The sequence below is a fragment of the Nipponia nippon genome, unplaced genomic scaffold (assembly GCF_047370975.1).
Source record: "Nipponia nippon isolate SJK-2023a ecotype South Korea unplaced genomic scaffold, ASM4737097v1 scaffold_14, whole genome shotgun sequence".
Lineage (NCBI taxonomy): Eukaryota > Metazoa > Chordata > Aves > Pelecaniformes > Threskiornithidae > Nipponia > Nipponia nippon.
Window position 1 is genome coordinate 6,280,417 of NW_028262330.1, and position 16,080 is coordinate 6,296,496.

General features: G+C 53.9%; 1 protein-coding gene across 1 annotated transcript in view; it reads left to right on the forward strand.

Moving 5' to 3' along the window:
- Positions 1-3,353, forward strand: part of SLC39A11 (solute carrier family 39 member 11) — a 117,121-nt gene extending 113,768 nt beyond the window's left edge. Inside the window, exons 9-12 of the mRNA XM_087750878.1 lie at positions 124-222; positions 323-361; positions 1,289-1,447; positions 1,619-3,353. Coding sequence (XP_087607004.1) covers positions 124-222; positions 323-361; positions 1,289-1,447; positions 1,619-1,697 — 376 coding nt within the window. The 3' untranslated portion in view covers positions 1,698-3,353. The remainder of the gene's footprint in view (positions 1-123; positions 223-322; positions 362-1,288; positions 1,448-1,618) is intronic.
- The last annotated feature ends 12,727 nt before the right edge of the window (positions 3,354-16,080 follow it).

Consider the following 16,080-nt stretch of genomic DNA (forward strand, 5'->3'; position numbering starts at 1 on the left):
ACTTCCATTCGAAAGGCATATCTGTAATAATGTCTCTCTTTTTCCCCCAGCTCCTAGCAGCCTATCCCAGGCTGTGCTTTCCACCTGATAAATATATATATTTGTGCTTTTTTGTGTGGATAGGAACTTAGCAATCGGGATTGGGATTCAGAATTTCCCCGAGGGCCTGGCCGTCAGCCTGCCTTTGCGCGGCGCTGGATTTTCCACGTGGAAAGCGTTCTGGTAAGCTGAGCTTCTCTTTGCCCCTGGAAACGAGACCTCTGCCAGCAGCTCCTGCCAAGCGGGTGCGTATAGCTTCCCTCCCCATATCTGTTTCTCCCAGTGGAGAGCTGCTGCTGGTTTCCAGCTTTGAGGAAGGGCGGTGAGTACTGTCCTGCTCCCTCCGCAGCCCCCGAGCTCAGGTCCGAGCCCCCGGCTCCTGGGGCATCCATCGGTGATCCTGGTGGGTCACCCTGTCCCACGTCAGCTGCCTGCTGAGCACCTGTGGTGTGCTCCCAGATTCTGCACTAAAAAGTTGTTTTTTTCTTAATTTTTTTTTTCTTTTACTTTTGTTTTATTTTTTTTCTCTCACTTCACTCTGGGCTGAATTTCAAACCCACTTTTTATTTTTTCTTTTCCCTTTTCCCTGAGGTGAAAAAGCCAAGGGCATGAACCCTGCGAGCGCAGGGCTGCGTTCCTGCCCGTGCACGTGTGCTCGGCCGGGTGATGGATGGGAGGGCAGGGGGGTGGCTTGGAAGCTGCTCCCGCCAAAGCTTTGTTTTCTTTTCCTCCCACCCACCTCCAATTCAGTAAGCGCAGCCGGTGCTGGGACTTGCACTGGGATTGCTGCTGCCGGGAAGGGAGTTCCCATGGTCCGGAGAGTTAAAACAGTCCTAGAGGGGAAGAAAAATGAGGGGGAAGAGTACAATTTCATCCTGGTTGAGGCCGTGGCCAGATTTCCTCTTTGGGATTGAGCTATGCTGGTTGGAACAGTTTCCTCTCTGACCCATCCCTGCCCATGAGCTGGGTCCCCAAATCCCACAGAGCTCTTGGGGGAAGGAATTGGATTGTGCCTTAATTCCTTTCCTGGAAAAATCAGCTAGGTTAGGTCAAATCACCTTCATCGCCTGTGTAAAATAATCTAGGTGACTTGGCTTGGTGTGGCCGGGCGGCCGACCTCCTCCTGGGCACAGTGGCATTAGGGAGGACCATGGGGATGGGGGGCGGCAGAGCCCCGGCAGCCCCGCAGGAGGGCTGTGCCGCCCTTCACGCCATGTCCCCGGTGGCTTTTAGTCCCGGTCTTTTGCAGGTACGGGCAGCTGAGCGGCATGGTGGAGCCTTTAGCCGGTGTCTTTGGTGCCTTCGCCGTGGTGGTGGCAGAGCCTCTCCTCCCCTACGCCTTGGGCTTTGCCGCCGGAGCAATGGTCTACGTGGTGATGGACGATATCATCCCTGAGGCACAGACCAGGTGAGACCCCCGTGGTGACCACCACTAAAGGCAGGTAGACATGGGGGGAAGCACAGAGGACCCTGGAAGATCCCTTCCCTTGCCCAGATGAGATATAAAGCAGCACTTCCCTCATCCGAAACGGCAGTCCTGGCTCCTAGGAGCTCACGCCCTCCCCTTTTCTCCCTGCAGTGGCAATGGGAAGCTGGCGTCCTGGACCTCGATATTAGGATTTGTGGTGATGATGTCCCTGGACGTTGGGCTCGGGTAGGGCAGCGCGCCGCTCCCCAGGAGACTTCAGAGCAAAATGTGCGGTGGCATTTGGAACTGGACACGCGTTACCCTCTAGACTGTTTTTGTATATATATTTTTTTGGATCTGGTTTGGTGTTGATTTCCTATAATTTTATATTTCTTCCTCCCCTCCAACGTCAAGTCGATGGTTTTCAAAGCACAAAGACAGGCGGTTCCTCGCAGGTCCTGGTTTCCTTTCACCACCAGATTTTCTTTTCCTCTCGGGAGGGTCGTTGGACGACGTGTCGGCCGGGCTGCGGGTCACCCTGTCCTTTCCCTTCCGCGCTGGGCTGGTTTCTCTGAGTCGGGTCACTCTGGGTTTTGATCATCTTTGTTCTGTAGAAGATTAGAAATTCACTGTTGCGTGTTTAAGCTGGTCTGTGGTTAAGTACCAAGGCATTTGAATGGAGTAAACTTATGAAGTCTCGATTTCCACACTGCTTTTGAAAGGCAGGTGGAAGGCGTTAGGGCTAAGATAACATGTATGGCACTCTGCGGGATCGCAGGTCTCATGTATCCTGCTGGTCCTTGGGAATGTTTTAGGGTGTTAGTTTTGATGGATGCAAATAGTCCAGGCAAATAAAAATGAATTTTCCTGGGATCTCTGTAAGAGGGAAATGTCATTTTTTCCTAAATTTATCTCCTAAGTGGGGCATTGATCCAATGCGTTGTGTCCAATACCCTGAGTTTTTCTCTGGGAAAAAAAAAAAAAAAAAACAGGAAAGAAGAATTTTTATGTTTTCTAGCATGTACTCTTTGAAAAGGCAAGGTGTGGTCATCCACGTCGATGGTGTGCTGCCCCACTGGCGTACAGCAGGGTATGTTTCCACGTGGGCCCGTGACTGTGTCTGGCCTTACCGAGCGATTGCTGCGTTACGGCTGCTGGTTCCACTGGTTCGTAACTCCACGAAGAGCTGATGCAGGTTTTTCCCGGCGGTGGTCCTGGTCGTGCTTAACTCTGCAGAAGAGCTCGGAGCTGAGTCAGGACCTGAGCGTGCCGGGAGCTCTCGTCTTCCTGAGCAGCATCAGGATGAAATAATTCATCAGGGTGAATTAATTAACCTACCTGAAGAGCCAGAAGCATGCACTGTATGTACCTGCCTCTTCACCCTCTGCTTTTCAAGCGTCTCTTGTTGAATGGCTGTTCCTGAGCAGGCAGGATTAGTCCCTTCCAGGCTGAGGATCGAGCCTGTGCCTGGTGCACGCTCGAGCGAGGAGCAAAACACCGAAGCTGGAAAGATGCCGCAAACCACACCTCCCTCTTCGCTAAAGATGCTTCTGTCTTCAATACGAAGGGGTTTATTAGACCCTTCAGCAGGAATAACTGGATCACCTGGCTGCTGCCTGCATCTCCGTTCCCCCGCAGCCACGGGGCTCTCGGGGGAGCAGGGCTGCGAGTGGGGGGGTCATGGACCATCATTCAGTCCTGCCAGAGAAGCTGCAGGAAGGGCAGCCGAAGGGAACAGTCTTGAACAAACTAAGCTAGAGCCATGCATTTTTGTTTGGTTCTTTTTTTTTTTTTTTTTGTTGGATTTCATTTGTACTTCATTTGTGTGTCACTCTGGATGATACAAAACTACTGTTTGCCAATGGATTTGACCTTTTAACTGTGATTGGTTTCAATAAATGGGAAATTCAGAGTTTGCACTGATTTATTTTAATGCCATAAAGCTGTACCTTTGCTTCTCCTCCCTCTGTTCTCCAGCTTAATTGTTCTTGGCTTGTCAAAGGTCCTGCCTCTCGACCAGGAAGGCAGCCTCTTCGGGGAAGAGAAAAAAGGGAAAAAATAGCCAAAGAAAGGCAGCTTTGCGGTGCTGCACCCGTGAGTGCATTTTACTGTTCACGGGGTTTGCTGCAGCCGAGCAGCTCACCCCCGGGTCCAACGCCTGACACTGGTTTGTGCCTTATGACTCAGAAAAAAACAACCGCAAGAAATCCCTGGGGGAAAAAAAGCAGCTCTGCCTGCGCTGACCTGGGGGTGATGCTCATTTGGGGCAGCCCAGAGCGCTGCAGTCCTGGGGTACGGAGATGGGAAGGGGGACCCGACCTTCCCTGGGATCCATGGGGCTGTGGGGATGAGCTGGGTCTCTCCAGGCACAGGGGAAATTTGAGGTTATGGCCCTCAGCCGGAAAAGTGAGGGGTGTCAGGACCCTCTTTTTCAAACCAGCAGGTGAGAGCTGTCCCTGCCGTCCTGGGGCAGGAATGCACAGGGAGAGGGAAGGGACCTTTGAGAGCCCTTTGCCCCTGCGGCCGGTGTCTCCTTCCCAGTGCCACCACTGGAAAGGCTGGGCGATCTCCCACCGCTCCTCACCTTGTTTCTAGACACACTAGAAGTGTTCGTAAAGCTTTTACCCCTCTGTTTTCAGCCAAAAGCCTTCACCTGAAACTTAACCTCAGGGGTGTCCACGGGTCGGGATTTCTCGCAGACTGTTGGTGATATTTTCTTATTTGATTTCTGGCGTGTGGTGTAAGTTGGTACAAAAAAACACATTATACATTTAAAGGCAGCCTTGTAATCAGATTGCTGTGAGATAATATCACGTAAAGCATTTAATCCTGCTTAGATGTAGCCAGCCGAGATAATTACGTACATTGGACTCGTAGGAAGCGAGTGGGGAGGGTGATGCAGAAAGCGCATATGAAAATCCTTCTTTTCTGTTTGTACCCTGGAGGTGAATGAAATTATATATCTGTTCCTTGGTATGATTGAAAAGCTGGCTGGGGGCCAGGCCTGAAATTACCTGTGGAAACAATAGCTGTCAATGAAAAGGTGGAGTTCGGAGCAAAGGCAATATAAACACACAGCTAAGCCTGCAAAATGGAGATGGGCTCTGCTGATCAGCTGGGAGGAGCCGGCTCTCGTGCAGAGACCGAGCTGGTGGGAAAAGAGTAAAGTTATCCCGTGGTTGGAGCTGGGTGTGCTTGGCCCCAAACCCTACCTGGATGTGGGTGCCGGGATGCAGCTGGGGCTTTGCCCTCCCAGGGGCTCTGGCAGCGGTGTGGTCCCTCCCCATCACGGGCGACGGCCGCTGAGCCCCCTTGGTGAAGCTGTCCTGTGTCTCTGCCTCTGTGAAACAGGGAGGAACCCCTGGCCCGCAGCACGCAAGGGTGTACGCTCCCGGTGAGCACAGAGCGGGGGGTTCTGTCTTTCCATCCTTTTGATGGGTGGCAGTCAGCCTTCGGAGGGGCACAGCGGTGCCTGGCCCGGTTTGCAGTGTCCTTTGAGCCCCTTACAAGTGTAACATTAAATTGTAGCATCAATGCTGGTGATTTCCCGCGCCTGCTACTCATTTTTCAGTAAAATCTCACATATACAAAAACTTTAGATTCTTGGGGTTTATCTTTAAATGATAATAATTTTTTGCATTGGCTGGAGGAAAACTTAAACTGTGACTCCCCTCCATCCCAAAGCCTCAAACCCCAAAAGGTAAAGAGAAAGATCTTTTTCGAAACAGCATGTGTAAGTGCTTTTGCGATAGAGCTTAAAAATAACCCAAAACCTGGTACAAGTTTGTGGCCTGCTTCCTGATGCTTTTGTGGATGTTTTGGGGTTTTGCAGGCCCTGCTAATGATGGAGGGTGACCTGAGTGTTTAGCTAATTCGAAAAATCCCCCAATTCTTCGCAGCCCTGGAGGTGGCTGCGTTTGGCAGCAGGCGAAGCTCGGAGGTGGTTTGGCACTGCGTGTGCAAGCACGTGTGTCCCAGGTGTGCAGCTGGTGCTTGGAGAGCTTCACCAAGCAAAGCTCCTGCAAAAAAACCCGGCAATGCAGCACTGGGTGTATTCTGCTGCTTTTCTTGTGCTTTTTTTTCTTTCAGAGGCTGAACCACCGAGACGCTTTCCTGTAGGACGGCCATGGGCACAGTATGCAATCGGGCAGTTCGTGGCTGGTGAGAAGACGGTGGAGGAGTCCATGGCAAAACTCCTCTGCAACCGGGAGAGCTGCCCGGGACAAGTGTCAGGTTGTGCTTATGGCTAAGTGGTGGATGGAGAGGCTGCTGATAGCTTGGGTGTGCGGTACTATACGCATGTTTGCCGGGGGATTAGGGCTTTGGAGAGGGGATTATTTGGGGCTACGAGTGTGTAATGCAAAGCGTTGGGCGTCTCCCTTTGGGGATGCAGCTGAGCCATCCCTCCCGGAGCTGTGGTGCAAGGAAGAAGTGCTGTCCCCTTTGCTCTGAGCAAATCCCACCTTACTCCCCACCTCCGTGTGATGCCAGGCAGCTCCCGGCCGGTGCCAGGGTGGCATGTGGCGGGCATGGAGGTTGGCACCACAGCACGACACCTGCTCAGCTGCCGCTCTTCCCTCCCCGGCAGCTCCTTCCCCCTGCCCGGCTCGGCTCACTCCCGGCTGGGGAGAGCACGGTGAAGGGCCGCGGTTACGGTTGTGCAACCAGAGCAGGGAAAACACCCCCTTCCCCGTGCCAGCGTGACACGGCTCACATCGCCCCATGCGCGGTGCCATGAGTCAGGGAGCAGGAATGGGCGGGTGGGCCCTCCGCGGGTGCTGGGCGCTCACCGGTCCACGCCGGGGTGCTGGGGAAGGCAAAGGCGGCTGCGGTTTGCAGGGCTGGGCGGGGACAGAAAAAGACCAAGCGAGGGCTTTGCACGCAACCGAACAATAATCCCATTATTAGGGCCCATGCCGTCAAACAAAACACAGCACAAAACATTACTCGGGCTTGCAAGATGCGCGCCCAGGGTAGAGCGTGGCACCTGAGTCATTGCTTATAAAGGAATGGATTTCACCTCCCTCCCCTCCCCTTAGGAAAGAAACAATTCAAACCTTCAGACAAAATGACTTCTATTCTTTGTACACGGACTTTGTTGTACTTGGCAACGAGGCCGCAATTAAAATTGAGACGCTCTCTCTCGTGCGCACACACGCAGGCTCCTGGCTCTGAGCTCGGGAGCAAACGAGCGGCTCCTCTCCTGCTCGGAGCTCGCTCAGGTGCCCCAAGCCCATCGCGCTGGCCCTGGCCGTGCCGCATCGCCTTGCTTCGTCCCCAGCACGGACCCCCCAGCCTCAGGAACAAGCCTGGTTCTGGGGCACTGGAGGGAAGAAGAGAAATTACGGCTCAGGGTGCCCTTTTCCTAGGGCAGATATTATGGGATCATTGAGTTTCTAGCGGAGATTTAATTCCAGTCTCTGTTTTTAGGTATATATACCTCTAAGTACGTGTGTTTAGTCTTGCATGGCCAACCAGCCCTTGAAAAGCGATGAGCTCATGTCCATGCTGGGTTGCTGGGACTGTAGCTCATGGATGATCTGGCTGCCTTTCTCCTGGTTGCTTTACTTAAACAACTTCATTTCAGCTGACCGACAGAAGGGAAAGGCTCCTCTCTGCCGCCTCAGAGGGACGTTCTCCACGCGGTTTCTTCTGTGTTGTGTGAGCTGGGAAATGGTGACAGGAGGGTGAAATGCCATCGGTCCAGCAACGGCTCTGCTGCAACTTCTTCAGTCTGGAGGGTTGTTCCTAATGGAAAAAGAAGAAAAATTACACACTGTGGGATCTCCATATTGCACAGCTCTGATCTTGGCGCCTCTTTTCTTGTTTTAAGACTTTTACAGTGCGGAGGGCAGCTGTCTCTGCAAGGATGGGGAGCAAATATTCTCTAGGCTCTTAGTACATCCTTGGTTGAGATTTCTGGGATATGTGCCTTATATGCCTTATAATCCTATGAGGGGGTTCTTGAGAGCAGGAAACTGAGCCCAAAGGTTTATTTTAATATCATCTTACAAAATGCTGATGATAACTAAAAAGCTTTTGTGTCCAGAGCTGGTTTGCATGGGGGAATTGTTTAAGTCTCTCTCTTGCAGTTGCCTTCTCATGTTCTTACAGGACCGAGAAAAGCGTTACAGACCTGACACACACTCGCTCCCCATCTCATCTCGTACAATCCTTCTGCCGTGCCTGAAGCAGAAAACAAAACCGCTGCTCCAAAACCCTTATGAAAATAGGATGGAAGAGGATGGCCTGGATCTGCTTTCCTTTTACTGCAAAATAATTTCCCTGCCATAAAATTACCAGCAAGAGCCAAGGGAAGATTAGGTCATCAGGAAAAATGCTGGTTGGGAAACAATGGAGGGAGGTGCTGGTAACGGCCGGGGTGGGGGACTCCCCACCGCCCCGGGCTTCCCCCGGGGATCCCCACCTCCTCTGGGACCCCAGCTCTGCCGGGACCCCCACCTCCGCCAGCCCCGAGCCCCAGCGCTGCTCCCCCGGCTCCGCGCAGGACAGGCGAACAGCATCAGCTCTCCCAGCCCTTCTTATTTCCCTTTTTTTCCCAAGGTTAAAACCACAGCGAGGGCTGGAGCATGCCAGTTTCTCCCAACCTGGTGTTTCAACCTGCTGTTTCCCAGCTCGGCTGGCAGCCGGGGCAGGCATGAGGTGGGACTTAGAGTGTGAAGCAGCATCTCACAACGTGCTTTGTTTTCCCCCTTCCTTTCCAGGCCATAATTTGTCCTGGAGCTGCTCTGCCTCCATCCCTACTGACTGGCTTGGCTCTGCCCGAGGATGAACAAACCCTCCGGGGGGAGGGTTTGGAAGTCTTTTTCCCTGAATCCTTAGTCGCTGGCGTATCCCTGGTGGTCAGAGACCCCCAGGAATTTGGGGGAGATGTCTTAAGACTTGTCTTGGTGCAGGTTTCACAAAAGCCCTCCAGTGCCCTCCAGTTCTGGGTGGTGGCTGCCTGCGCCAGGGAGAGAAACCTTTCGGAGACCAGGGAAACAAATCCAGACAACAAGGGAGCCCCAGGGCCTCACAAGTCATTAAACAAATTAAGTTGTTTAGAACAAGGAGGCCCAGGTGACTGGGTGTGAAAGCCCCCAAGGCCTCGGTAATTGCTGTATAAGGCAGCACTGGTGGGTGGAAAGGAGACAAAGAGACTTTGGGGGGGTTTTCCTCTCGCCCGGTTCCCCTGGCGCAGCCGGCAGTAGCTCCAGCCTGGTTTGGCTTCATGGGACGCTTGGGGACTTGGCCACCCTGGCACCGGGCTGGGATGCCTGAAGTGATGCTGTGGTCCAGCGAGGTGCCATCCTGTCCCTGGGCTTAGGGATGGGGCAGAGGGAGAGACCCCCCAGCCCTCTCAAGTGTGCTTCATTTCTTTAAATGGACCTTGGCTCCAAATCCCCTGAGGAGCTTTGTTGCCTCTGAGACTGCTCCTTGCTCTTGCTGCTTCCAGAGGCTCAGAAGAGGCCGGTGAGCAAAAGGGATTTTTTTTTTTTCCTTCTGTAAATCTTTTTCCCTTCTGCTTTGTGCAAAGGTGAGCTGAGAGTCCACCTCCACACCAACCCACCAGCATGGTATAGCTTCACCAGAAAGAAAGAGAGGAGGTGCTGCCTTTCTTTCCTTTCATCCAAGGAAAGATGCAAAATTCCCAAACGCAGCTGCCCCTTCATTTCCAGGGTTAGACACGTGCTGTGCTCAGACAAGATGACAAGCAGATAAGGTGGAGCATTGCAGTCTCCCTTGGTGAGCAGGAGCAGGATGCTGCGGCTCGGGAGCTGCGGGGAGCCTCCACCAGGCATGGGGACCCCCTGCTTCCAGCTTCCCCAAGCCCCGCATGCTCAGCGCAGGCTGGGCATTCATTTCTTAAGGACATCAGCCTTTCAGGTCCTTTTCAATTATTATTTGATCAGTGCTTCTCAAATCAAGAAATCTGAAAATACCAGCGGGAAACACCACCTTCTGCTGCAAAGCTGCGAGCCAGGAGCAGACGATGTCCCTTCCAGAGCCAAATGCAGAATATTTAATCACAATTCTTTAATACGGCCAGGACCAGCTCCACGAGGCTGCTTAGTTAGCACCATGTGCCTCTGCTTGGGCACGGCTGGGCCGGGCTGAGAGCCCCATTTGCGAAGGGTTCAGACACAGTGAACACAGAGGGGGTCTCTGCAGGGTCTCGGGCGGCCGTTACCGCAGCGAGCTGCCTGCTCACCCCACACAGCGTGGAAAACGCTGGTGAGACCCGGGAAAAGGTCTGAGGTTCCTCCTCTGGTGGGGGTGGCTTCTCTCTCCTCTTTTTTTTTTCCCTCCCCCTCTCCTTGAAGCTCTCTGAAACAAGTGCTGTTTTATTGCAGATAATTTACCAGCTGCACAAAGGCTGCCTTGTACCGCTGAGCTCCAGATGTTTAACATTTCACAAAAAACCTAATCATAAGGTACCTGTTTCATGGGAGCACCAGCTGACCTGGATGGGGAGGGAGAGCTGCCTTCCAGCCTTCGCCTTCCCTTTCACAGGCAGCTGCCAGCAGACCCCAGCCCTCGAGAGAGCCGAGAATACCTGGGGCATCGTAGGCGACTCGGAGTCACGGTTCGTGCTGCGCTTGTTTGGGGCGCAGGGGCTGCACGGCTTTGCCTGAGGCGCTTGGCAGGAGCGGCTGCAGGGGCTGCTGCCTTTTGCTAAATCCTTTTGCAGCGGCTCAGCCTCTGACGGCTCTGTTGGAGGGTGCCTACAGGTAGGGCCACAGGTAGGAATATCTGCTTCCCACCTGTGGCCCCTGCCCATGGGAAATGGGCATCTCCGGGATGGGAGGTGCTGCCTCAGCAAGAGCAGCACGTGCTGCAAGGGGCTCCAGGGAGGAGAGCTGGAAAGATCCATACCAGGGGTTTTGTTGGCCCTGGGGACAGCGGTCTGCAGGTCTGGGTTGTCCCCAGGGGCTCTGGCACAGCCCTGGGCGTCCGCCTGCTCCGTGGCTCTGCTCTGCGTGGTGAGAGCACGGCCCTGTGCCAAGGCTGCGCAAGGACCCCCGTGCCCCTGCCCTCGTTGTGCTGCCGCAGTGCCCGAGGTGCGGGGCTCCTCCACGAGAAGGTGGCCCCAGGCCTCCGCTGTCAGCTCGGGACAGATCCTGCAAAGTCCTGAGGGCTGCAGTCCTGCACGAGAGTGGTTGCCTGGCTCTGCTCCATCCCCACCCCATTCCTTTGACTGCAATCCCTTAATTGTTTCAAAAAAAGCACATGACAAAAGGCAGGGAGATAATTACAGTCCCTTGCCCCCCCTTATCTCCGGGGAGAGCGTGTTGGGCAAATAGAAAACAGAATTAATTCTGGCGGCGGCTGAGACTCCGTGGCCCAGGCTCTGAATGGCAGGCAGGGCTGATTTACTGCCGTTGTTCGCAGCTATATTCAGCATTTTATTGCAACTATAATTATTGTTCTCCGTCAGGATCTTGCGGAGATGTCAGGCTGGCACTAGCCTCTCCCCAATCCCGTGGGCCGAGGGCTGGGCAGGCAGGGCTGCTCCCGGCACGTCCCACCTTGGCGGAGGAGGGCAGGCGATGCTGCCCAGTGTCCCCAGGCGTTCGGGGACATGCTGGCTCCCAGCAGGCAGCGACCCCCTGCCTTGCCAGGGAGCTGCCATGCAGATGAGCGCATGTTTCTGGGATGCCTTCCTCTCTGTGAGAAATGAATCACAGAATCGTTGAGGTTGGAAAAGACCCTTAAGATCATCAAGTCCAACTGTAAACCTAACACTGCCAAGTCCACCACTAAACCATGTCCCCAGGTACCACATCTACCCATCTTTTAAATACCTCCAGGGGTGGGGACTCAACCCCTTCCCTGGGCAGCCTGTGCCAGTGCCTGACTGCCCTTTGGGGGAAGAAACTGAAGGTGCAAGGTGCAGCCAGCCCAGGGCTGTGGGTCCCCTGTGCCCTGGGGAAGTATTTTCTTGCAAAGGGCTATGGTGGAGGGAGCAGGCAAAGGAGGTGGTGATGGCCAGGAGAGCATCTGCTCTCGTGTGGGCAGGGCAGAATCCAACCCACCCTTTGGCTGGATGAGGCATCTCATCTTTAAGATCCAGGGTGAGAACGAGCGATCAGTCTGCGGTGGTGGAGGTGGAAACCCAAGCGTGTGCGTGCGCTGGGGAGGCAGGAGGAGAGCTGCCTGTCCTTCTCGCCTGCCAGAAGGGATGCTTCGCTGCGGGGCCGTGGAGCGGGCGACCGGCTCTCCTGGCAGCTGAGAGGCCCCGGGAGTGGACTGACCCACTGGAAAGTGCTCCCCAGCCAAAGCAGCCCCTCATTCTCATGCAAAACGTGCAAAGGGGGAGGGAATGAATCCCTCCATTGCGGAGCAGAGCCGGGCAACTTCGAGGCAATGAAGTAATCCTCCCCCGGCACCCTGAGCATATAAAGCACGGTGGAGCACAAGTGCCTCTCTGTCCCGTCTCTTTCTTCTCGTTCCCTTTAATAATCTTACTCTTTTGTCCCCATACGTTTACCCTCCGTGTCATTGTCCCCTTCTGCTCCGGTAGCTGGCTGCCCATCGTGGCCGGACCCTCTGCCTTGGAGGTGCTCACGGTGCCACCTGTTTTCCCCACTTTATTTTCCAGGACACCTGATGTATTTATTTTCTTTTATTTTTTTTTGCCTCTGGTTTAAGGTCTATTAAGTTTACTCCTTCTTCCCCTGCCCTGGGAGACCCGGTTAATGAGTAACCATAGTGTGCTTGGAGGCAGCTGTCTCACACAAACTGATGGAGACTTTTTTGGAGCTGCATAAGGGAACGTTTGTTCTGCAGCTTCTCAATAGATCCTTGTGCGGGAGGCAAGAAGTGTGGGGAGAGAAAGAAAAAGACACTAAATCACTGGACTCCTTGAAAATCTCGCTCTCTGTGTGTGTGTGTTTTTATTCCTTTTTATAATAGATGTTAGATGAGTCACCTTTTCAAGTTTAAATAATGAATTTATCTTCACAACAGAGCACACTGTACTTTTTAACAGCATTTTGGCTTTAAAGTCCTTTTTAAGTAACTTAAGTATAAAACACACAGCCTATATGGCACGGGGTTAGCGTCACAGGAGCGTGGATTGTCTTTGTCCCAGTCCCGGCGTAGAGCAGGTTCATAATTTTACCTGTTCCCTTCCTTTGCTTTTGTTATATGGAGATGTTCTGGGGTCTTTGCCCTCTGGGCTAAAGGCTGTTTTGCCTTCCCTGGGGTGCCTGGCTGATGGGCCAGGTAGGAGACGGAGGCCCATGAGCCGTGGGGCAGAGCAGACTGGGCGAGCGGGTCCTGTGCCCCAGATCTCCTGTGTGACCTTGGCAATGGCATTTAAACCTCTCTTCCCTGCTTTGCTTTTGTCACTATGCAAACAGGTGACGGATGTGCCTTTGCTCGTACTTGCAGCAGCTTTTTCGTTCCTAGGGTGTCGGGAGCTTGTGGAGGGTGGATGGGATGTTCTGAGCAGGCAGAAAGCTGTGGGAGCAGGGTACCGAATTGCTCCTGGTTGTCTTGAAATGTCTCTCCCTCTCTTTGTGGCTCTGTAATTCTTTAGCTCATGTCAACCTTTGAGTTTCTCGTGGCCAGCTGTGCACCTCGCAGGGCCCGTTGTGTGCTTGCAGGGCTTGCTGTGTGCTAGGGAGCATCACACCGACCAGCCGATGTCCCCACGCGGCTCAGGTCCCAGTCCCTGCTCCTGGTCCCCACAGCTGGACTGAGATGTCATTGCTTTGCAGCTCGATGCTGTGCTCTCGCTCTGGGGTCCTGGGCATCCCCCGTGCCCCCCCGGCATGCCATGGGGTGCAGGATGGGGCAGCCTGGCCCCGCATCTCCTCCATCACGGGGTGCGAGCGCTCCAAGCCCCATCACCCACCCGGCTGCAGCACCTCTTACGTATCAGGACCAGTGACGGTAGGTAGCAAGATCCTTCACGCGTCCCTGCTCTATGCTTGCTTGGGGCAAACCCCGCCATGCGCCGCAGCCCCTGCATCGCTCAGCGTGACTTTGCACCTCGCAGACCTCAGCCCACGAGCAAAGCACGCTCACGCCGTCAGGGGCTGTCCAGAGGGGAACGGAGTGTTTCCCGAGGCGTAGCCATCCTTCCCTCACTGCTCCCGGCGGCCTCCTGGCTACTTGCAGGGACAGCTTTGCTCCAGCTGCCTCCGAGGTTTCCCACCGCTCCCGCAGCCGGATGAGGCAGCCGGAGCGTGCGGAGCGGTGCCATGCGGGAGCAGCCCGTCCTTCCCAGGGACCCGTTGGTGCGTGATTGTGGTCCAGGCTGCGATCCAGCACCCGGGAGAAAACTGAAAACATGTAACCACACTTCTCCTCCTCTTTTATAAAACCTCAGGGTTTTGGTTTGGGGTTGTTTTTTTTTTTTTTGAACTTTGGGATTGGTTCAAGTTTTGGGTAAAGATTCAGGTTGTTTGTGTTTTACCTGAAACGCAGCTCCCCGTTCCCTGGAGCAACGGTTCTTTATTGGCTCTTGCAGACACTTGGCACTCTCAGCGCATGAAATAAAAAGCTTTTTGTTTCCGTATTTCAATATATTTATATATATTTAACTGGTTTGGGGAGGGTATTTGAAGGTCAGAGGACTCTCAGAGGTTACCGTGCTGGCCAGGCCCTGGGAACAGCCATTCTGTGGGAATGCATTCCCAGCTCCCCCTTTCCGAATCTCTTTTATTTTGCCAATGCTGGTGCCCATCACTAAATACCTTTTTTTTAAAAAAAAAAAAAAAATCAACAGCAAAGTCCATGGTGAACTTTATAGATGTGCCATTCACAAACCCATGTGGTAAAAGTAACACAACCTCGGGCTGTGAACCCAACCGTGCTACCGAGAATGTGTTTATACTAACAAAACTTTTACAAGAATAAGCAGTTTTGGGGCTCCACCCTCCCACGAAAGGCTGGTGCAGCTGCAGGTTAGGGCAGATGGGCTCCAAGCGCCTCGTGGTACTTTCCCTGTATCTGGAGGAGCCAACAACCCCGTTTTTCTCCTTGCCAAATACTGACCATGGGCATTCAGTATCCCGAGGATATTCTCAGCTGGAGAAGAATCCATACCGTCCATCCTCCCGGTGGTATGTCAGCCCCGTTCGGCAGCGTAGCTGTGACGCAGAGACCCTAACCCCAAAGCCGGCCCTGGAGCGAGGAGCAGAACTTGCCTCTCCAGCAAAACCCTCTTCCCTTTCTATTTGCCGTTGCGCTGAGGATTTCCTCTGCTTAAAAGCTTTCACAAAGCAACTCAGAGCCAGCGTGGCCAGTGGCCACAGGCAGTTTTGCCCTGTGTTCGGCAGCCCTTGGACCAAACCGCCCTATCCTCCTCGCCAAGGGGTGCCCCGGGTCCCTGCCCTCGCGGGATAAAGGATGCTTTCAGCTGTTCTAAGCGGATCTGTTGGGAAACCACTGATTTTCCATGACTTGACAACATCTGGTTGACATTCTTACGTCCACAGGCTCTTGTGTAATTATCCTTATTACCTGATCTGCAAGCACTTTATCTTGTTTTATGGGCAATTCTGCTCTCCCTCCCTGCCCGCACCACCCACCACCCTCACACAAGCACATGGGCCGCTTTCCTAATTAAAACTTTGTGCTTTCTTCCTCTGGCTCAGGTCTCCCCTCCCCATCTCAGCAGTGGCTGAGGAATGTGACACAGGAATGCTGTCCTCTCCCAAGGAGCCCGGGAAGGGGGGGTTGGCTATCACTTAAAAACAATGTCTTTGTGTTTCCAGCTGTAGTCACGCAAGGCCGTGTCAGGGTGTGCACAGCCGCCCGCCCCGCGCCTGCTCGCCTGCTGCCTCACCTGGCACCGACACGGCAGAGTTCAGCATCTTCCAAACCCTTTTACCATCACGTCATATTCTTGCAAAACCAGGGCTGGGAGCATCCCATAAATCAATGCCAAGCTCCTCTGTGAATGAGTAGCTCGCCTTTCCATTTCAATTCCTTCCTCAGACCGTCCTCGGAGGCCGGCTGGGGGTCTCCGCGCAGAGCAGAGGTACCTCACCGGCACCTGGGTACTTTGCATGGCCCTTTACACCGGTCAGATGTTGCCGGCAAAAGCCCGTGGAGCTGTGGCAGAGCCTTACAGCGCTGCGAGTCTCTTCGGGTGATGATGTCTAACAGCGCCGTGTCCTGTGGGTGCACGGCTCTGAAGAAAATGCCGCTAGAAAAGGGAGCAAAGCTTCTTAATTAAGGTATAAAAATGGTAATTTGCCTTCCAAAATCCCCGGCCACCCAACCCCCCAGCTCCGTGCTCCCAGCCTGCTCCCAGCCCGTAGGAGCCCTCTGGAGACCCAGTTCAGGTCTTGTTGTGTCAACAAGAGCCTTTCCATTGACTCTGGTGAGCTTTGGGTCTCATCCTGCCCGTCAGCATCACAAGGCCAAGTGCTCCCATCCCACCCAGCATGATGGGGCTTTGCTGCAGAGCGCCTGGGCCAGTTCTGCATCCCTGTGTCTGTCTGTCCATCTGCAACCCACTCCTGGGTTTATGGTTTGAGCCACTTTTGGGGGACATTCCTGGCTGAGACAGGTGAGGGACAGCACGTTGGACCTTGGCACGTCCAGCACCTCCCTCCCTGCTGTAAATACCAAATTCGCATCTGCCGTTTTTGGCACCGATGCTATTATTTTCC